The sequence below is a fragment of the Petaurus breviceps genome, unplaced genomic scaffold, assembly GCF_028583685.1.
Source record: "Petaurus breviceps papuanus isolate PSGF00001 unplaced genomic scaffold, PetGlider_PUasm1.0 38, whole genome shotgun sequence".
Taxonomy (NCBI): domain Eukaryota; kingdom Metazoa; phylum Chordata; class Mammalia; order Diprotodontia; family Petauridae; genus Petaurus; species Petaurus breviceps.
This window is the reverse complement of record NW_027186304.1, coordinates 59,179,823-59,203,088: the sequence shown is the minus strand read 5'-3', so window position 1 is coordinate 59,203,088 and position 23,266 is coordinate 59,179,823. Positions and strand designations below refer to the sequence as shown.

The following is a 23,266-nucleotide window of genomic DNA, read 5'->3' as shown; positions in this document are numbered from 1 at the left end:
GGCCTACCAAGCTGAAATGTCTTCCAGTAAGTCCATGACAAGGGATGGATGATAATCTTGTGAGGAAAAGCCTCGCTATGTCTGGAAAGGATTATAAAGAAGGAGACTGACCAGGTGATGAAATGTTCTTTGAACAGCAACATATGGAAAGGAGTGGTTACAATCTGTGTCAGGGCAGAGAGAGAATGAAACCATGGATCTTTTGAGCTATGGAACAAGTAATTCTTTTGTAACCCATGTATTAGTGGAAGACAGACTGAGTTCAATTTGGGGGATCTGGGATCAGAAAATCATGGATTTAGAACTGGAAGGACCCTTGGAGTTCATCCAATCCCATTATTCTCATTTTACTTTGAAGCCCTAGGAGCTTGACTAAAGTTAAACAAGTAGTAATAACATAACTGGAGTATGAAGCCAGGTCCTCTGACCCCTGACACCAATGCCTTTGCCACAGCACTTTGCTATCTTCAAGAATAGCATCACACCTGCACTCATGGCATATGTACTGTCTCTGGAGTCAAATCTGCATCTGTCACATACTAACAAAGGGGGGGATGTCACTTGGGACTTGAATGAAGCCAGAGGCTAAGATGAGGAGAGACACCGGTCCAGGCATTGGCTGAGCACCTTCCCCATCCATCTCAAGTGGGGAAAGAACTTAGGGAGTCCTAGGGAGTACGACAACCTCCCCTCCTATAGGTTCCCTTTAGGATCTTCACAGACCATGGGATTCAGCACCAGTGAAAAACAGTCCAAGTTATTCCTCTAGATTATGGCTCCTTCAACTTCAGCTCCTGAGCATGTTCTAGGAACTCAGGTGTAGTTAAGTAGCTGCCTTATTGCCCTGCTGCATCTTCTGTGCCCCACAAGACACCTGTAGAGGCTTGGAAACATCTCATTTTACTGCTACTAGTCCACATTTCCTTAGCTGCCATCTGTTTCTCCTCCACAACCATCCGTGCCACTGCCACCTTTTCCAGAAGTATTACAGTATTTTTAGGTCACCTGGGCCAATATGCCTTAGGCCTAGTTGACACATTTCTAATTTTGTTGGCATAAACATTTAGTAGAATACTCCTTCGAAAAATCCACCTTCCTTTCCATAAAAGTATTTCATACGTTTACAAGGTGGTAAAGGGATTGAAGCAGCTGGGTTGCTGAGTAGACAGAGTCCTGAGCCTGGAGTCTGGAAGATCTGGGTTCAGATGCGATATCAGACCTCTACTAACTGTGTGACCCTGGGAAAGTTACTTAATGTCTGTTTGGATTAATCTGCTGCAGAAGGAAATGACAAACCACTCCAGTATCTTTGCTAAGAAAACTCCTTGGATAATATTGACATGTTATGGTTCACAGGGTCATAAAGAGTTAGATGTGACTAAGCCATTGAACAATACATGGAACAATATTTTAATAACATGAATATAATATTTAATAATATCAATCTATCAATTATTTATAGAATGCAAATAGGTTAAAAACCTGAGAGTACAGGACCTTTGCCATAGAGGCAAAAATGCTGACAATGGCCTCCAGCTTTGCTCCACCCCCTTTTCCAACCTCATTGTTAGGTGTCCATACAGTCCTGCCTGCTAGCTCAGAAAGGGGCCACTTAAATGGAGGTTTTGAGAAACGTCTTAACCTGGCTTTCAGTTCCATTCGCTTCTTAGCATCAGAGCTCAGGCCTACACATGGTCATCATTTCCCTTTGTCCTTTGAGAAGAGGGAAAACACTGGCCCTCTTTCGTTTCTTTTATCCATTTTTCCAATTTCCATCATCATCTCTTCCTCTCAGTGGCCCTAGGATAGAAAATCACACCAAATCTAGCACAGACCTCTAGAAGGTTTCAGGAATATGGAGAGGGGGTGGAGAAAAGCTGGAAGCCATTGTAAGCTTATCTGTTTCCATGACCAAGTTTCTGAACTCTTAGGTTTTTAACCTATTTGCATGTTGCAAATAGTTGATAGGCAAATCATTCCATTAAAATAAATATTTTTTCACATTTTAAAAATTTGCTAGATCCATTTACACCTGGTGAACATATAAAATACTTTTGTTGACAGAAAGATGGGTTTTTTCCAATGAGCAATCTATTAACTCTTCATAAGTTCTGGATGACAGCTTGATGGTGTGAGGCTTTTAAGTCAAGTCATTTGTAAATGATGCAGTTAAATGTGTTTTTGACCATTAAACACAGCTACATCTTTGAGAAGATTAGACTTTCCAAGAAAGCAGTCAAAGTTTGGTCAAGTGGTCTGTAGGGCAATCAGTACTTCTCATATTTTTTGAAGGTGTGGTATAGTGGGACAGTGCCTTATGAGAAATTCCTCAGGTACATAAACAGCATTTATTGTGTGCATTTCAGCAATGGTTTTTTGTTTTGTTTTGTTTTGTTTTTAATTTTGTTGTTGGTCTGAACTGACTATTTGGTTGTTTCCTGCTACTATTACTACTACTACTACTACTACTACTACTAATACTAATACTACCACCACCACTATAGGACAAGATTGGGACCTATGATTTAATTACTGCTTTACTGTAAATCTAGCACCTTTAGAATTTTCATTAACTCTTTCCCTTTACAGAGATATATAGAACACTTGGGCTGCTATTTAGGAATATAGATATTGGAAGATTCTGGTTCATTAACTTTGGAATGAAAGTGTTAAAGAAAAATAAGGGTGTAGCTTTGAAGTCTCCTATGCCTCCTAGGATTGTGCTTACAGAGTGTAGTATTTCATTCATCCATGTTATTCATCAGCTTAGTTTCTCTCTACTCCAATTTTTGCCTCCTTTCCTTCCACCTCCTTATTCAGATAAACAAGCTGGAGGCCCGCCTGAGGCAGGAGGGATGCATGGATGATAATAGAATTCATCGAAAGGACAACGAACACTGGATGAAAGAAGACTGCATTAGCTGTATCTGTAAGGTACATTTGACCCTAAGTTATTTCATCACCCTCCCTCTACCTTCCCTTTGGTTTCCTACCTGTTGAGGCCCTGTGAATAATTTCTTCTTGAAACTGTTCCTTTGTGTAGCCGATTTTAGGGATACTTTTGAAAGTCGGCCTAAGTGTGTGGTGATCAATGACTTTCCTATTATTGTAGTGAGCCAAAAGGATAAGTGTTCAGTGCTTAAGGCCAAAATTACTCTTTGCATATTTCTGTCTACTGTCCAGTGATTTTTTTTTCTCTGAAATGCATGAACTTTAGTCTTCGTGCAGACTCTGGTTTTGGAAGATGAGAGAATGTCAAGGTCCTGGAAAATTTGTGATAGAGTATCCTAATTGGTGACCCAGACCTACTGTAGATCACTCTTTCACTGTCCTTCCTTCTCTTTCTCTCCCTCTTCCTCATCCTCCTCATTCCCCTCCCCCTCTCTCATTTTATGCTATATTCTGAACACATAGTATGTGCTATGAGGGCTACTTTAAGCCCTATCATAGGAGAGTAACAAGCATATTCCTTATGACTATTAGCAGAGTTGTTTTCTTCCCATTCCCATAAATCATCTTCATTCTTTTTCTTGTTATACTAATATTTCTACTTCTGTACTTTGAAAAAAAAACTACAGACTCTAACTACAGTTAAATTGTTGAATCCATTCAGTAGACATACGGAAGGAAGAATTAATGAGTCCATACTCAAATGAATTTCAGGTTACTAGACACATTGCTTTTAAAGTGAAAGCCCATCACAGTGCTTATTTGATTAAATCAATTTCCAAACTCTAATTCAATTATTAATAATTTCTGAGTGTATTTTGTCATAGTCCCTGACTGAGGAGAAAGCTGTCTAGGGATAAGCAAATACGCAAAGTGAAAGCAAGAATATTCTACAGAAAAGTACATTTGCAAAATTGGGGTTTCCTTACTAAGGTGCTTCCATAATACAAGGAGAGAAATTATTCAGATACAAATAAATATCATACTAAGTAATTGTTATGCTTAGATGATGAGTTTGATTCTCTTAAAACTGTGTGTTTGCAAGGACTATATCTTGCATGATTGCTTTTAGCACTGGAGATGCCCACCTTAAAATGACAGCTTCTTTATTTGTCAGTCTTCAGAGACACTTGGCTAAATTGCTTTAATGTCAATAAAACAAAACACTGGTGTAACTTTCCTAGTGGTGAGCACTAAAGAAATTACAGGTTTGCCTCATATTAATGGCAAGCTGCTAGATCTGTAACTGATCCATCAAAGCAAAGCTTTGTTCTTAACTAGAACTTGGGATGATGAGGAACTTCACCCCAGAGGAGCCACAAAGAAAGTCATTCTACCCATATGATTTGGAGATAACAATTTTCCTTCCTGTCCATAAACCTCCTTCACTCAAGACACTGCAGGATGCTAACTGTTCCACAAAAGTTTTACATCCTGTTCCTCTACTTTATTATTCCCTCCCTATCCTTGGCAGTGAGGTTGCATTTTGAGTCAGGAAGAACAACTTTAGATCCTTAACTAGCTGTGTCACTTTGGCAGAGCCATTAAAACTCTCAGCTTCAGTTTCCACATCTCTAAAATGGGGGTGATAGTAATGTGAGGATCAAGTGAGATAATATATGTAAAGCACTTTGTAAACCTAAAAGCCCTATATGAAGGTTTTCTATTATTACCCCCATTTAGCATTATATGGGGTGGTAGTGAAAACAATTTACTTTTGGTTTATGTATATATCTCTAGTAGCCACATCTATATTTATATGAAACATTTGTGGTCATCAGAAATTTTTCAAAGCTTTTAATCAATTGTTTGTTGGTTGACTGATTTTCCTTTTGGAAGGTATAGTATGTCTGATGAGAGGTGCCAGATTTGCATTTAATAGCTCATAATATGTTGTTCATTCAGTGGGTTCCAGAGGCTTGACAAAGTTACAGTAAGCATATCCTACATAAAACTATACCCTAATTTATTTTGATTGTAGCTGCAATGGATGCGGGGGGGAGGAGATTAGACAATATAAGTCTAGAAAATGCTTATTTATATATCAAAGAAAAATTGGTCTGAATTTCTCTAGGTGTTTTTATGTCATGAAACATGGAGCTAATATTTAAATATTACCTTTCAGAATGGTCAGGTGACATGTACCGTGGAGACCTGCCAACCTGCAGAGTGCCTCAACCCACAAACGGTGAAAGGAGTGTGCTGTTCGCTCTGCATGGACAATGAAAAACCAGATGATTTCCCAGAGGAACTTTAACAAACCTCTCCTTTTACTGGAGCTCATAATAGGAAGTTAAGACTTGTCATTTAGTTCTGAGCAGTGGGATAACTTATGCTCACATTTTGACATGAAAATGCATGCTGATTTAAAAATTCAGACTAGTTTAAGCCTTAAAATACACTGAACATATTCTGTGATTTCTCTAATTTTGCCTGAAAAAATGCAAAAGTAAATAATGTCATAAAAACTGTATTTAAAAAACCTTTATTATACTGTCAAATATTCCCCAAGCTGTGATTACAAGTCACTGTTTTCAGAACTTTAAATGGATGATCCTATACTCTTTTGACTAATCAGCTTTAAAGTCAGAAGAATTCTGTTTTCTTAAACTTCGGTAATGAGTGAAGATCCCTGATTTAAAGCTCAGACACACTGCTGTCTCAGTGAGATTGAAAGCCTAATCAGATGATATTCCTACTTATTTGGGATCACAGTTGTGATCATTTGGACAGTTTCTCCTCCAAATTCCCCAGCAGACAGCAGTTCCAATAAGTCAAGAGTCTTTTTAACTGAATCTGAAAGATTTTTAACTTGGGGTTCATGAACCCCAAAGGAGTTTATCATTATATTTCAAGGGCTCTGTGTATTTGGATGGGAAAAAATTCAATCTTCATTTTCACTAACTTCAAATTAAAATGTTGCATTTCCTTCATTTTAAGAATATATATAATAGCACAATTATGAATGTAAGCAATAAATCATTATTCAGAGAAAGGGTTTATTCACTTCACCAGATTGCCACAAGGGTCAATGACACAAAAAAGGCTAAGAACCCTTGTTTTAGACAGTTCTTTTCTGTTACTCTTTTTTTTTTTTAGTTTGAATCTTTGGATATTGACAACCCAATGGAAGATTGCTTCAAAACAATACAGTGAATGGTAGGCAACACACAGAGAATTTATCAAGTGCCTATTCTGTGCAAGGTATTGTTTTAAGTGCTATGGAGCGGGGTGATGAAGATGAATAAAATATGAATGGAAAGTGGAATAATCACAATAAGACCACTGAGTCCAACACCTTTATTTTACAGATTAGGAAACAGTGCCATGGAAGTTAAGTGACTTGTCCAAAGTCACAAAGGTAGTGATCATCATAGGTAAGATATGAACTCAGGTCCCCTGGCTCCAGGTCAATGCCTTTTCTACTATCCATGTCCCCTCATCCCTAAGTGAACATACAGTTCAAAGTAGAATGTGAAAAGTGCGATCAGCTGAGACTGATTTGTAATTTCACCAATATAGGGAAATCTCAGTTAAGGAAACTTCTTTTACAGATGGAAGTTGGAACATTCTCTGTAATTTATGGTCTTAAAGCTGCCTATAGTACTGAGAAGCTCAGTGACTCACCCAGAATCATACCAGCCAATGTGTCAATGCCTGGACTTGAACTAAAGTCTTCCTGAGTGCAAGACCATCTTTCTATCCACTATGCCATGTTGTCTCTCAAAGCAATTGCTATGTGAACCCAGAGAAGGGAGACCTGCCAACTGGAGGAAATAAACGAAAATATTCATGGAGAAGTAGCATTTTTAAGCTGGATCTTGAATGAGATGATATAATTTCAAAAAGTAAGAAAAGTGAGGGAGAAAGAACAATTTTGAGCAAAGGTACATGAAAGAAAGGGAATATTCTGTTAACAGCTCTCAGGGAGCTAGATAATTGTGTCTTTCTCAGGAAAACTAAAACTGAATAAACACAAGAAATGAGAGTTCTTAAAAAGCCTCCTCATTTCATTTGCAAAGCCATATAGATATTTCTAAGTAAATTAAGGTTTCCAAATACACATGTGCCTTGCATATTTCAGCAGTTAATCTAGAGGTAACAATTTGCCTTAAAAAACAATTCTTCACTTTACAATGGAGTCACTAGAACCTTCTTTTAAAACGGTACTCTATTAGTGTGTTTATAATAGGATTTGATTTATAAAACTTGAATTTCATTTAACTTTTTTGGAAACACATCAATAATGTAAAGCACCACAAATCCAGGTGTGTTGTAAATAATTCAAAGTGTGAGACTAGAGCCATTAATGTAGAGGAATAGTATTTTCTTGTGTTCAGAAGGAAAACTTTAAAATAAATTATTTTGGACTGATCATTGAATATAAACTTTCCATGTTGTAGTTCCGCACCAGGCACAACAGAACACTCAGGGAAATAGCTCAACTTCTTTTTACTTCTAAATAATAAAATTCAGGACACACCTTCAAATTTTTGTCGTTATTACTAGCCATAATTATGTAAAAATAAATATGAGATTGTGTATGTTAGGAAAACTTGATCTCATGGATTTAGTAAGATTATAAATAGATGAAATGGTATGTGGTGTGTCAGGAAAACATCTCTTCAACGCTAAAATGTTCAAGCCTTTCCCCTCACTCTCCCAACTAAAATAGAAGTGCCCCACATTTTGTTTGGAAAGTAATTCATATATTAAGGCCATCCAAATGTCATCTATAGAAATTTGAGTTACTTGAAAATTATGTCACTCCTATGAGTAAGGATTTGATTCCTTTACATCCCACATGCCAGAAAGCTAAAGTTTGGTGGTGACATTCGACTCACAGAATGGAAACCTAGCAAATAATCTAAATATAGTTTGTCTGCGTTGTTGTTTTTCTCTTCCTCAAAGAAAGTCTCTAAGGCAGCTCCCTACGAGCTTATCACACACCATTATTTTCATAACTAGACTAAAAATACAGAGAACATAAGTGAAAGAAGTGACTTTCTGGAACATCCGTCAAAACTTCATTTTAATTATGAGAAAACTTAGACCCAGAGAAAACTGCTTTTTTTAATATTACACAGTGAATTAATGGAAGAACTGGGACTGTCTTTCGCAATATTTCAAAGTGTGTCTACCTAGAGCGCTAGAATCACAACCATATTTTCTGTGCTCATATTATTTCCATGAACTACAGACCTGGCTTGTGTCACCACCAGAATTAAGTAACTCTCCAAGTTGGGCACCACATGATAATTTGATCACCTCATTGTTAATTTCATTGAGTTGTTAAAAAACAACCCCAAACAACTAGTTTATGAAATGACCATTTCAATGACTGAATTATTGACGCCTTTGTGTAATGCATCAGTCTGTCAATTATCTATCATAACAGCTTGAAAGATTCAATCATATTTTAGTTCATTTAGTGGAACTATGTAGACAAAGTCCTCGTATGAATAGATGGATTATTTTGTGCTTTTATGATTTTGTGCATTGAATTACTCTGAGAATTGGTATTTTAATGGCTTAAAGACTTTAAATACTAAAAAGCTGATTAGTCTAATATGATATCATCATATTGAATTAGCATGTTTTGTTAAGTAATGGTTATTTAAAAGGGAATTTTGTGCTCTTTCTCTGTGGGTATCTACTGATCTCCAGTAAAAGGATGAACCTAAGCATAGACTAAATTCTCTTTAATAGCAAGTGAGGCCCCTGCTTTTCTCCAGCTTAATGATCCTTTTATGCCATGATGATGATTCTTCTCTGTTTTTTTTCAAATCTTTTTGAGATCTTTTCCAAGGTACATAGAGGTCAAGGGCCTAGATAGAGGTGCACACTACTGGCCATTCTTTTGGGATGAGCAGCCTCAACCCCTATATGCCCACTTTGACACTGATATAATAGGAAATATTTCTGATAGGAAAATCAGAAGTGGTAGTTGTACTGAATCTGCCAGCTGAAGGCAAGTGATTCTCTCTTGAGGGGAACATTAAACCTGAAGTACCATGTGATTTGTGATTTGCATGGAGAGGATAGTATATTATCATACAATGTTTACTCTGAAAATAATGCCTTGCTTATACACATAAAGCCTCTAACAGTGCCTGAAAGGAATTTTTTTTTTTATGTTAGTACTGCAGTGTTTCCGGGGATAAGGGTATAGGGGAAATTGTTTTTGTGATGTGGCCGTTTTTTTTACTCAGTTGTGATGCTATTTGTCAGTTCATATTGATTTAATTTTAAATGTTCAATGTTAAGCTTGAATGACCTAAAGTTATTACAAATAACTAGAAATTCATGTTATGTTTTATTAAACATTTTAATAAAAATATATATGTTACTCATTAGTATATTAAACCAATTTCTTGTTTAGTTTATACAGAAATCAGCTTAAATATCATGGAAAGCATTTATTTAAAAAATATACTTTGCTCTGGTTCCTTAAGGGTGATTTTAGTAAAGAGCCTTTACAGTAAATTTAAAAGTAATTTCTATATTGTACCTAAACAAAATTAAAGACATGGTGGTAAATGTAAGTGGTGCTAAAAGTTTTGCCTGAAATACAACTTCATGTGATGTATGTCTTTGCATTGTGGAAGATGATTTGTTAACTTTTGTTTCAAGCATTGGGTATGAATTAATGTTTTAACGTGCCATTCAAATATAAATAGAAGGTACTGAGACTCTATAATGCTATCACAGACTATATATTATTTTAAATAATGCATTATGTATTATATTTTATATTACATCTTATAATGTGTTATAATATATGTATTATATAATACATTATAGCATATATATGTAGATAAAATACATATATTATTCACAAAAGAGTGAATACCTACCACCTATAATTATTAAGCAAAAAGATTCAGGTCAAAAATGGTGGTTTCTGTGTACATCTCTAATCCGAAGTGGGAATAACAAGACAAGGTAATTAGCCTCTCACATGAGAGAACTCACCTAAACAATGGTATACAATTGAGTAGGGGGGCAGGGGAGAAATCTCTCATTCAAAATGTGTTATGTTTAAAATGAGGCTAGGATAAGTTAAGGAGAACAGGGATGACGGGATGATTGTATTTTGGTTATAATCTTTGAGAATTCAGTTACTTATATTTTCTGAGGTAAAGACCTATCAAAATTTTAAAGGAAGTTAGATGATATTTTGGCATGCATTATACAATGAAATAAAAAAAAAGGGAAAAGAAGTAAGACAAGTATAACATAGTAAAAATTAAGGCCATTTTACATTGATAATACATTTTTAAGTCTTTTATTTGTAAAATTTCTTCTTCATACAGAGAAACATGGGGGGAAAAAATCTGTTTCCTAAACTTTTTTTTGCTGGGAGAAGAATAGTGGATAGTGTGCCAGACCTGGAGTCAGGAAGACTCATCTTTATAAATTCAAAATCACACTCAGATGTGAAGATAAGACTAAGTTGGAACTAGAAGGTTGAAGATAGATCATTGAACTTGGAGTCTACAAGGAAAGGATCCAACTCTGCTTCGGATACTTACCAGCTCCATTACCCTGGACAAGTCACTTAACCTCTCTGAGACTCAGTACCTATCTCACAGGGCTGTTTGTGAGAATAAAGTGAGATGAAATATAAAGCACTGCAAATTTTAAAGTGCTACATAAAGAAATATTATTATTGTTGTAAAAAAAGGATGGACATGATCACCTACATTCCTAGATGAATTTAAGGTTTACAACAAACTTTCTTCACAATCCTGGGAGATAGGAAGTACTCTGTTTTATAAGTGAGGAATCTATGATTCAGAATGCTGAATAATTTCCCTAAGATATTGCCTTAGAATAACATAGCTAACGGGTATCAAATGTGAAACTCAATCCCAAAACTCCTGAGTCAAAGTCCATTGCTCTTGCACCATATAACATGGCCAATTATAGGTTCAAAACCTTGGGACCCATCCAAAGCAAAGATGTCCATTATTTGAGATGGACACTTTGACCAAATGAATGAACACACCAGAAGCCACCTAACCTAACTATTCAATGAAAGTTAATCTCACAGTTGCCGTTGTTAAGTTGTTTCAATGATGTCAAATTCTTCCTGACCCCCAAAGATACTGGAGTGGTTTGCCATTTCCTTCTCCAGCTCAATTTACAGATGTGGAACTGAGGCAAATAGAATCATGTGACTTGTCCAGGGTCACACAGCTGGTTAGTGTCTGAGGCCAGCCCTACAGACTACATACCAAATGGGTGGTTATCTAAACTGATTGAAGACAACTCATGATGATGGGTGAACCCCATTAGAATGGAAGTTCTTTCTACTTTAAGGTATTTTACTTTTTGTCAGAAGCATTTCTTTACACTTTTTTAAAAGGATACTCTGCTGTTTCTAAAAAAAAAGTCTCAGATACTTACTAGTTTTGTGACCCTGGGTAAGTCCCGTAACCCTGTTTGCCTCAATTCTTCATCTGTAAAATGAGCAGGAGAAGGAAATGACAAACCACTCTAGTACCTTTGTTAAGAAAACTCCAAATGAGAGTCACAAAAAGTTGAATACAACTCAAAAATGACCAAACAACAACTTTGTTTTCATTGGTAGTACTTCCTCCACCAATTGTTCTGCAGTTTCCAGGCTGAAAGAATTACTGGGACACTGAGAAATTAAGTGATTTACCAGGGGTCCAAAAGCCAGTATGTGTCAGAGGTGATTCTAGAATTGTCTGATTCAGATACTGTCCCTCCCAAGTTGTCCAGACTGAATCAGGTATAATAGGCTTATGGTGTCGATGTGATAAAATGCAATTTTAGGTTTTAAGAATCTAATGTTCTTAGGGAAAAATGAGAAAACTAAAGATGACGTGTAGTTTTTAATGAATGTTTAATATTTGAATACACCTGGAAGATGTGAGTTCTCTGCCATCTAGATGCATTGATGTTGGCTTGAAGGGGAAGAGGGAAGGACAGAAATGGGAGAGGATGGAGCAGAACAGATTTGTGAAGGAGTTGGGAAATTGTGAAAGATATCACGGGTTTGGAAGGGAGATTGTATGCAACATAAACTATTCTAACTGGGAGGGATGAGGTAATTAGTACACTAAAAAAGCATCAGAAAGTAGGCATGGAATAGAATATGAAGACAGTGATTCTACAAATATAGAGACAGATCTATAGGAGAAATTGTTTAAGTTAAGGTTGAAGCATTAAATGCAAGGTTTGAGGAGATTCACTCAAAGATTTAGATAAGAGCAGAAAGAGAAACAGACAAGCAGATGCAGAGACAGAAAAAGAGAGAGAGAAATAGCTTTCTTACTAAATACAAATCTAGCAAGTAGGCTCTTGCCCTTTTCCTTTTTCTTTATTTTTAACATTCATTTTTGACATTCTAAATTCCAGATTCTCTCTTTCACTTCCATCCTTCTTTCATCCATTGAGAAGGCAAGCAATATATCCATTGTACATGTGAAGTTGTGCAAAACATATTTCCGTATTAGCTATGTGGCAAAATAAAAAAGCAAGAAAAATAAAATGGAAAAAGTATCTTTCAATCTTCATTTGGAGTTCATCAGTTCTCTCTCTGGAGGTGGATAACATTTTCCCTCATGGACACTTTGGATTTGTCTTGTATCATTGTCTTGATCAGAGTAGTGAAGTCTTTCACAGTTGATAATCATTGCAATATTGCTGTTACTGTGTTTTTTTTGGTTTTGCTCACTTCACTTTGCATCACTTCATGAGTATCTTCCTAGTTTTTTTTTTTTAATCATTCCCCTGGTCATTCGTTAAATCAGTAGGATTTCATCACATTCATATAGCACAGCTTGTTCAGTCCAACTGGCTGCATTGCTCCCTCATATCCCTTTGGGTATCCTGAAGGATTTGAATGTCTCTAATGCAATTAACTGAAAGCCCTCACTAGTTGTATTCCTCCGCTATTAAGTCCTATTAATTAGTGCTCCAGTTCCATGTAAACACTTAACTTGGATTAGCTTTTACAAATGGATACTTGCTTTGAAGATACAGCCAGAGGACAAGCACAAACATTTCCCCTAATACCAACCATACATTTTCTCCTCTAGTTCACTTTGGTCTGTTAACTTGCTGTATATGAACTTGGTCCCACCAAGTTCATGTCCAGATGTCGTGTGAAGGCCAAGTGAATCCTCATCCTGGCTACCAGTGTAGTGGTCGCCAGGTCAATCCTGATGGTCATTCCTTGCTCATCTGAGCTTTAATGCTGCATGGCCTGCAAAATTTGTATTTTAGGACACTGGAATACAAAGGTTCCTACTCTCTTCACCTTTTGAAACACAAGGCCAAAACCTTCAGATTAATTTCTGTCAATGAAACAGTAACTAAGGCCCATTTTTTATGGGACCAAGTGTCTGTCTCAGAGGGGAAAAGGCCCAAGCTCTCTCCACGACGTTTCTCACTCATTGCTGTCAGTAAAGATATCAGCTCAAGAGAGCAGGCAAAGAAGAATTAGTTGAAACTCTGGTCACTAGTGCTTTGGAATACCTCTGCTGCCAATCAAAGTGCCTTCTATTCACCACCTGATTAGCTGACTGGAACCTGCTAAATAGTCTATGTTCAAATGATTGCAAAAGACATTTCTATTATACATCGTCCCAACTCTCCTGAAGCAGACCATGATGCCCCTTCTATGTGGAGATACTCCTACAGGTGATCTGCACATTTGCTAGGCCTCATTATACCACAAATGTACACTCAGCAAAGAATGACAAATGAGTTTCTCCAGGTTCCTGTCCAGCGGGAGGCAAGCAAGTCAGTAAAAGTAACATGTCATGAGAAATAAAAAGTCCATCAGTTCCTAAAAGCTACATTCCTTTCTAAGTACTTATTACTATAGAAACCAAGAAAATGTAGCTCATATGGCATTTAGCCTATCTCAGTTCTGGGTCTCCATAAACTGTGTTGGGGAGTTAGCTCCTTAGTCCCCAAGGCCCAACCAGAATGAATATTGCCTACAGCAGAGGCTTAGTTCAGCAGTTGTAAACCCAAAACAAAGGAAAAGATTAGTTAGGAAGCTCCCGTAGGCAGAATCCCTGGGACACTGACTGTGTTGGGTGTTCAGGTAGCTGAAAGGAAAGTAGTTAATTTGAAAATTGGGAGAAAGGTATGAACTTAGAATTCAGATCAGAAAAGGACCCTACTTCTTAAGGAACTTGAGGTTATATGCGCTGCTCATCCTGACCTGGCAATAAGTAAAATCTAGAAACTGAGTCAGGCACTGGGGATGAGGAAGTGAGAGAGAAATGAATAAAGATTTGAGAGACCAGAATTTTCATGTTGACATCCATCCTTTGGAAGGAATCTCTGATCTGGGAACTCTGGTCAATTGGTTTGACTCTTCATTTTACATATGAAAAAACTGTAACCCAGAGATACTCATGACTTTCCCCAAATCCCAAAGGCAGTTGAGCTGGAATAGGAACCCAGGTCTTTACTAAATACTGTAGTCTTTCTGTCCACATCATTCTTCATCTTTCTCTAAGAATACTTAGTATCTAAGCCAAAGTTGGCAAAATAACAAATATGTATTAATGTCCATTGTGTCCACTCCAAGATCTGCCACTAAGTAGGTATGTAAACTCAATCAAGTCATTTAATGTTAAGTCAGATTAATTCCTTGTCATAAAAGTGAGATGGTTGGAATCTATCATCTCTATCTCCCTTCTCTTAAGTTCTATGATTCTATAGACATATAAAAAGGGGAAAGGGAAAATCCTGGAAGAAAATGTTTAGAGCTTTAAATCTCTGCCAATGGAGTTTAAGGACAGTAATAAACCACAATGTACACACTCCAGAAAATCATGTTATATGGCTTTAAAAAATAGAGAGGAAGCTCTGTAGGAAAAAAAAAAATAGGATGAAAGTGGGGAATCTCAAGGGATCAGAAGTCTTTGGAGAATTTTTTTTCCTCTTTCCTATTGATTCTCCTAGTGAGAAGTTATTCTAGAGGAGGCATGATGGGCGGCTCCAGCCAAAGTCTTCCATGTGTCAATTATCCTGAGGGTGAGTCATTTGTCATAAAGTCACTTGGAGACACTACTCTTGTCATGCACTGTGGAAGCAGGTGCCAATCCTATAACTTGGAGCCTGTCTACAGAGATGATTTGTGAATGACATGATGGGAAGCTTTAAGTTACTAAGCATATTACAGGAAATCAGAATGATTCAATCTGTCAGTCACCACCTGTGTGTGTAGACATACCCTATTGCATTGAAGCATGAATTAATTAAAGGGAATGCCTATGGCTTAACAAAGCAGGGGATGGTTGGGGGGGAGGGGAATGTGTAAACTTTTTGCTGTGGCTTCTGAGGTCTCTGTTTAGGACTAGAAGGCTAGGCCAGCAGCAGTCTTGAAGTTAGTTGGTCAGCTGCAAAAATGCAAGCAGTAATAATATCTTCAGGCTAAAAGTGGGGTCTAGCAGCCCAGAACCAATCCCCTACCTCTACCCCAAGTGGACTTTTTTTTTCCGCTCTTATGTATGAGTCTCTCTACCCATGTCTAGGTGCACCTGGATGGTGCAGTGAATAGAGTGCTGGATCTGATGTCAGGAAGATTCATCTTCATGTGTTCAAATCCGACTTCAGATGCTTACTAGCTGTGTAATCCTGGGCAAGTCACTTAACCCTGTTTACTTCAGTTTTCTCATCTGTAAAATGAACTGGAGAAGGAAATGGGAAACCACTTCAGTATCTTTGCCAAGAAAACACCAATGAGGTCACAAAGAGGTGGACATTTCTGAAAAAATGACTGAACAGTGACAAATTAATACTTATTGAGTAATATAACATGTTCCCAAAAGAGAACTTTCCTCTCTAGTCTAAATACCCACATTACTTTCCTTAAGGAGTTTATTAGATTGCAAAACCTTCTTAATTTTAGACTAACTAAATTGTTATGAAGATTGATATAATGGAAAAATTCAGATGAGATGCAAACTTGTGCTTTCAAGTAATAAAATGGGGGGAAAGTAATTTTATAGAAACGAGTTTAAAAGCAGTAAAAGTGGATTTATTATTTGAAAACTGACAAGTGAGCTAAGTAGAAAAGTTTGGGGTTGGGGAAAGGATCTGAAGAAGGAGCAATTTACAAAAACACAGTTTGAAGCAATGTTTCATTATAGTAACAGCAGTGAACCCACACACCCATGTTGGTGCTAGTATTGCCTGAGGCAATCAGAGATGGGGCCAGATATGTTTCAACTGGACTCCAGCTGGCCACTGGACTAGGATGGCCCTGAGGCAGCCCTCCACTCTCTAAGCAGTGGCCCTGCAGGTAGTAGCTACATTGGTAGTTTTAGTAACTTTGAAAGCTTACCCAAAATTATTTGTTCCTCATTGGATCTGTACTTTATTTTAAAGGGAACCAATGCTACCTTGCCACAGTTACCAAACAGAAACATGTGAAGGGATGGGAATTTTAGAAGCCAGAGCTAGGGTCAAACATACTGATAACCAGGCAGTAGTTAATGTTCAGAGATTATATTGATGAATTTAAATTACTTTCTGATTTGAAGGTATTAGGAGACTTCTAGCATCTAGGCCTATGGAAAATAAAGAGTCCACTAAGTGAGAAGAGATTACATTTCACAGCCAATTTCATGGGAATAGAATCCAGGAACTATCATAGCTATATATACACCAGTTCTCATTTATATAAAAGGAAAAATAAAATAAGAGAATGGCTTGTAAGTCTGATAGTTATCACTAATGTAAAAATTGGGTTAAAACCGGGAAGGAAGACTTCATGGTATATTGAGGCCATAAGAAGAAACCACTTCTGATTGCCTTACATACCCAATAGTATATAAGCTCCTTGAAGGCAGGGCTACTTCATTTTTGTGTTATATCCTTAGTGTCTGTTTTATAGTCTCATTTAATGATTTTTGAACAAATAGCATCCATTAGTAAAGATAAAAATTATGCAATTCAGTGTTTGTAGTATTTTATTTTTCATTTAAAGCAAATAGAGAATGACTTCTAAGGACAGAAGTAGTACCTTCTACCTTCTAAGAAGAAGGGTAGGTTACAAGTAACCTACAGTGACCTAGCAGTTCCAGATCTCAAACTACATTACAAAGCGGTAATAATCAAAACAGTTTATTACTGGCTAAAAAATAGAATGGTGGATCAGAGGATATCACCTCATACTTATCAGATTTGCTAACATGACAGAAAAGGAAAATAACATACTGGAGATAATGTGAAGAAATTTGGACACATACACTGTTGGTGGAGTTGTAAGCTAGTCCAACCATTCTAGAGAATAATTTGAAACTAGGTCCAGAGGGTTTTAAATCTATGCATACCTTTTTAACCCAACAATACCACTACTAGGTCTGTATTCCAAAGAGATAAAAAGGGGGGGAAGGACTTGTTTCTACAAAAAAAAAGTATTTCATATCTTTTTTTTGGTGTCAAAGAATTGAAAATTGAAGTGATGCCCATCAATTGGAGAATGACTGAACAAGTTGTGGCATATAATTTTATACTATTGTGTTATAAGAAATGGTGAGTGGAATGGTTTCAGAAAAATCTGGAAAGACTTCTATGAAGTGATACAAAGTGAGGTAAGCAGAACCAGGAGACCATTGTACACAGTAACAGCAATAGTGTAAAAGTGATCAATTGTGAAAGACTTAGCTATTATGAACAAGACAATGATCCAAGACAAATGCAAAGGACCTGTGGTGAAAAATGCTATCCACTTCCAGAGAGAACTGATAAACTCTGATTGCAGATTGGAACATACTTTATTATTATTACTATTGTATTTTGTTTTTGCTTTCTTTTGTAATGTGGCTAATATAAAAATGTTTTGCATGACCATATATATAAAATCAAATTGCTTGTCTTCTGAAGGAGGAGGAAAAGAAGATAATTTGGAACTTGGAATCAAAAAAATATTATAAAACATTTTTTACATGTAATTGGAAAATATTTAACAAAATAAAAAAAAATTTAAATGAAGAACCTTTATGTACAGCGAAATTTCAGCCAGGAAACTCTTCTAATGCAAATCAGCACCTACTCTGCAATTTATAGTGTTACAGGGTTACTGTGAGCATTTAGAGGTGGTCCTCAACACTAGTACCACTGAACCTTTAATTAATTATTGCTAGCAGGATTAACAAAATGATTAATCATCTAGAAATTATGTCTCTTAAACTTTTTATAGACTGTCTTTCATCTTGTTCTATAGGTTCAAATCTCAGTCCCATGTGGCCCCTGTTTTGGGGCCTGGGACATATGGGAAAAATCAATACCTCACCCATATCAGCAAACATGCATTTGTAGCCCCAATCAATAGAATGCTGCGGAACCCTCTTCCTTACTAGTTGGGAAGCAATATGAGAGTTGGAGGGTTTGGAGGTGTGGGGAGTGGTGAGATATGGTGGTAGTAAAGGAAATAAAGAAGACTTGTCCATCTGAAACATTTTGAAGAAAAATCAATAGGAAGTCATCTGTTCTAGAAAAACTGTTCCATTGGATGGCAGAATTATTTGTTTACATCAGTTCCCTGTGTGATCGCATGATCATAACATGATAAAAAGGAATTACTTTGGGTGAAACTGTTAATTGCCAACCAGAGATGGATTATGTGTAGGATTTAAAATAATTGTTATTCTGACTTTCGGAAGTATTCCTTGACTATAGGGGGAAGGTGTTATGACAAATTTACTCTGGTTTGATTTTTGTGCTATGGTCCTGAATTGGAAATTTCAGGGGGACTAAAAAGATAAATCACATTTTAGGATTTTTTTCTAAAGGATGTCAAATGAGCAAATATCATTGTCAACAGGCAATAAAGTTAGGTTGCATGCCAAAATGCACTGATTGATTTTTATATAAAAGTGGATTAGCACTACTGAGCTCAGCTTCATTTGATGTATTATTCATCTCTTGAAGTTATTTATGCTCTCAGATCATGAAAAATGACTTGAAAAAAATTGGAAATAACTACTGCACACAGTCCCATAATTTATGATACATTGTATCCACATGGATGAGGTGCCATAACAATGTCTTAATGGTTAAGGGAGATGTGTTTAAGTATTCGCAAAATTAAGTTGAAAAATGATTAGTACCAGGTAAATTGAAAAGGGGGCTGGAGCAGAATATTAGAAACGGAGACACATTTTCATACTTAGTGCCTATCACTAATTATCATTTCAGCATGTTAGGTACTTAAATTCCATAGCCTTGCTTAACTTACAGATATAATTACAAGTTGTTTACACTGTTGTTTTGAGAGTATCATTTTCAAATAACTGTGGGGGGAAAATCTCTCTCAGTGGGGAGTCATTTTGCTTAGTGAAATTAGTTCCTGGTTTCAGAATGATATTGTATCTGGATTCATAGACAATACCCAGGAGCCCACTTCTCCATCTGCTAAAATTTAAATGTGTATCATGATACAATGGGTGAAAGCCCCATTTGAATTTTTCAGGGAAGTTCAAATGCAAAAATCATAAACTGGTGAGATTAAGTTCTTTAATTCACATAAGATTTCCAATGACATTAATTTCATGGTAGTGCTTTTCATTTTCAGGCAATTTGCACTAATAAGTACCAGGACTATATTCAACAGAAATACATTCACAAAGGAGGGAAATTGAAACTAGCTTTACAAGAGGAAATGAAATGACAGGATACCAATGGCAAAAAAGCAAAGGTGTGCTCCCAAATTTTGTCTTTTTTCCCCAATTACACTCATTTTTATTCCTTGGCAAAGAATGTCAGGCAATGGGACTTGAAACCCTAGTGAATTCAATTTTCAAAGTCTCTGCATCATTCTGGGAATTGGGATGAGAACTGCTTCTTGACTTTCTTGGCTAGATCAAAGCCAGACCTGTGTCAGGTGTGGGAATCTAGAAGATAAAGACTGCATTTTATGGAGCCCTTGGAATTATAGCCTAATTTAGTAGATCTTTTAAGGATCAGAGTCTGGCCAAAAGGACTTTCACTTAGGACCTAGAGCTGGAAGGCTGAAAGGGCATTTTTTGCAGACCTAGAAATAGGACCTGCGCAGTCAAGCATGAGGAGCTTTCTAGAGGACTACTGCTGTGAACAGCTTTTAAGGTTCTGATTACATAGTAGAGTGAACACTCTATTTATTAAAAAACAAATCAGAGCAAAACATTCACAGAAAAGCAAAGTACAGCATTCACGATGTTACAACTTACCATAGATAATCAAAATACAGCATTCACAACAATTTATCACAGAAAGTGGCCACATAGTTTTCACCACAGTGGTCACAAAGTTTTGAACAGAGAACAATCATTTAGTAACTCAATCATTCAATCATCTCAATCATTCAGTCATCATTAAAGAGGTTTGCCTCCTTAAGGGACACAAAGTACAGTAGTCAAAGTTCTCCACTCATAGGGCACACTAAGTAGACTAGATCAGTCACTTATTCAGTCACTTACTCACTATTCAATCATCAGAAAATACACAAGCCTTTCACCCCTAGGCCACTAGTAAATTACAATTTCTCAGTCAGTATATAGTATCCAAGTAAAGTCTTCTTTCAGCTTGACTCAGTATAGTCTCTCAGATTCCCTGGATCCCCTTCCATGGCCCCAGATCCAACCTGGATTCACCAAACTGTCACTTGGGTTCAAAGGCAGACAGCTCCCAGGTCCTTGTCCAGCTCTCCGAGCACTTCCCTTTCCATACTGAAGTTCACACTATCCAGTCCACCTTAAATCCTTCACAGTCACAAAAAGTTCCAGCCAAAGTATCAGCCTCACAGGCATGCTTCCTCAGTCTTCTGCAGCTGCAACTGGCCCTTGGATGTCTTCAGCAGGTCCCAGAAGCTCCAGCTGTCCCTTGGACTCAGGAGCTCTTCAGCAGAAGCTGCAGCTGGTTCCCAAAATCAAAATCATTCTCTCCAGCCTGGGGGGCCTTTGCTCTTCAGCTTCCCCATTGGCAGCAGCTTCTGCCTCCATGAAGCTTGCTCCAAGAAGATCTGTCTGTCCCAGCATGGAGTCACACACACACACAAACTACCGTGTTTCCCTGATAATAAGACACTGTCTTATTATTTTTTTGGACAGAAAAACACCAGAGGGCTTATTTTCAGGGGAGGGCTTATTTTAATGAACATTGACAGAAATTTTAATAAACAGGTAAATGTGAACAAAAAAATGTACCTTTATTCAATAATGAATTCAATAAAGAACAGGATGACGTGCTCACTGCTGCAGCTCTAATTGGATGCAGCTGGGAGCACGGCGTGCGTTTCATGGGGGGGGGACGGTTCATACAGAGGGTACCATAATGTAGCGTGTAGCGCAGGGGATCACCTTCACTACAGTAGCAATCTCAATAGGGCTTATTTTGGGGGGAGGGCTTATTTTAGAGGAATCTTACACAGTAAGGGGAGGGCTTATTTTTGGGATAGGTCTTATTATCGGGGAAACATGGTAACTCTCTCTCTCTCCCTGTTTCAGCTGACCTCTTCCTATTCCATTAGCAATGGGGGTTCATACCTTCTGTTTCTTTAAAAGAGGCTTGATTAATTATTAAGTGCTAAGTGCCTCTCAGCTTAGCAATACAAAAGGAACTTCAAATTTCATTGCTATTACAGGACCACAAAAGTTGTGATTTACTTTTTAAAAGACGTACAAGTTGCATATCTTATTTTGACATATAATCCTCTTTTTTGTTTTTTGTTTATGAAATATTCTTTAAAAAAAACTTGGAAAACATTTACCTTTTCTAGTTCAGTGGTTTCTTACCCTCCATAATCTTTTAAATACTACTGATTTGGTAATCACATTTGATAGTTCTTTTACAATTTATGCAATTTTTTCATTTCATAATATTTATTAATTTAAAATGTTTAAAAGGTAGGATCCTATTCAACATTAAAAAAGTCAAAGGAGAGAAGAAAACCTACAGCAAAGTTGCTGCTTGCTTTCACCTAGCTAGCCACTGTTTGGTGATAAGCTTCCTTTCCTGAAGGCCTAATGCTCTCTGTACATCCCCCCACATTTCACATTCAAGGAGCAAAGTTTGAGTTGCCCTAAGAATAGGCACCTTGGCTTTGTCTCAGCCCCTTCCTCTCCGCCTAGAACATCTCAATTCTCTTAACAAAACTAGAAAGGTGCAACTTTGAAAAAGGATGAAGTTGATTATCTTCTTAAGGACATGCAGGTGCCCACTGTTGTTTACTCATGCCCCACTCTTTGTCACCCCGTTTTGGGTGTTCTTTGCAAAGATACTGGTGTGGCTTACTATTTCCTGAACCAGCTCATTTTACAGATGAGGAACTGAGGCAAAACAGGGTTAGGTGACTTGCCTAGAACCATACAGCTAGTAAGTGTATGAGGTCTAATTTGAACCCAGCTCTTTCTGTTTCCAGGTCTGCAGTTCTTATCCACTGCTCTGCCTAGTTTCCTGCAAAGGTCTCCACCCCAGGTGTTCTAATTATCTCCTTAATTACACTTTTTTTTTTTTTACTATTTCTTTATCTGGGACAGCAGATACTGGGATTATCAGAATTGTGGTGCAACCAATTGGAAGAAGGGAACACCATGATATCCAATCATGGGGCTTTTCTTAAAAGCAGCTCAAACACTCCTCCCTCTATTATTGTTCAGTCCTTTCCATTTTGGTGGCTATAAAGGCTAATGGCTTCCAGCCCCTTTGCTTGTTCTGTAGGCATTGATTGGCTCGTTAGTGCGGTTATAAATACTATCTAGGCACCAATCTTGCTTGCACGGGTGCCTGGAAAAATTCTACACCCTTCCCTACGTGCTAGTATAGTTAATTATAGTTAATTGTCAACAAATATTTGTTAAGGCCCTGCTATACACCCAACATTGGGGATAGGAATACAAAAAAAAAGTCTGCCCTCAAAGTGTTTACAATTTAGTGGGGAGAGACAATACCTAAAAGAAAGCTGAAAAGAGGAGGAAAGGGAGGTTACATGAAGGAGAGGTATCAGGGGCATGGTAGCGAGGTCAAAGAAGTTCTAAATGAGTGCTGCCAAAGAAGTCAAAGAAATCCAAATCTGCTCCAAGATACTTTCCTGAGGTGCTTGGCACCTTTTGGCCAACTCTGCATTCAGGTGGGTGAATAAGTTCTGCAGCCTGGGTACAATTATCAGTAGGAGGGAGTATTTTTTGGCATTGAAACTCACCTCTGTTTGCAGCACTGAAAAAAAAACAGACAATAATTAATCGCTAACAATTATCATTTCCAAGTCTCCCCTTTACTCTAAGACATGCAGGAAGATTTTTAAAAAGTAATATGATCACATTTATTAATTCATTCTAGT

General features: G+C 37.2%; 1 protein-coding gene across 1 annotated transcript in view; it reads left to right on the top strand.

Moving 5' to 3' along the window:
• The window catches only part of PXDNL (peroxidasin like), a 557,041-nt gene extending 547,392 nt beyond the window's left edge, over positions 1 to 9,649 (top strand). Inside the window, exons 22-23 of the mRNA XM_069099924.1 lie at positions 2,821 to 2,934; positions 5,075 to 9,649. Coding sequence (XP_068956025.1) covers positions 2,821 to 2,934; positions 5,075 to 5,206 — 246 coding nt within the window. The 3' untranslated portion in view covers positions 5,207 to 9,649. The remainder of the gene's footprint in view (positions 1 to 2,820; positions 2,935 to 5,074) is intronic.
• Positions 9,650 to 23,266: the final 13,617 nt, after the last annotated feature.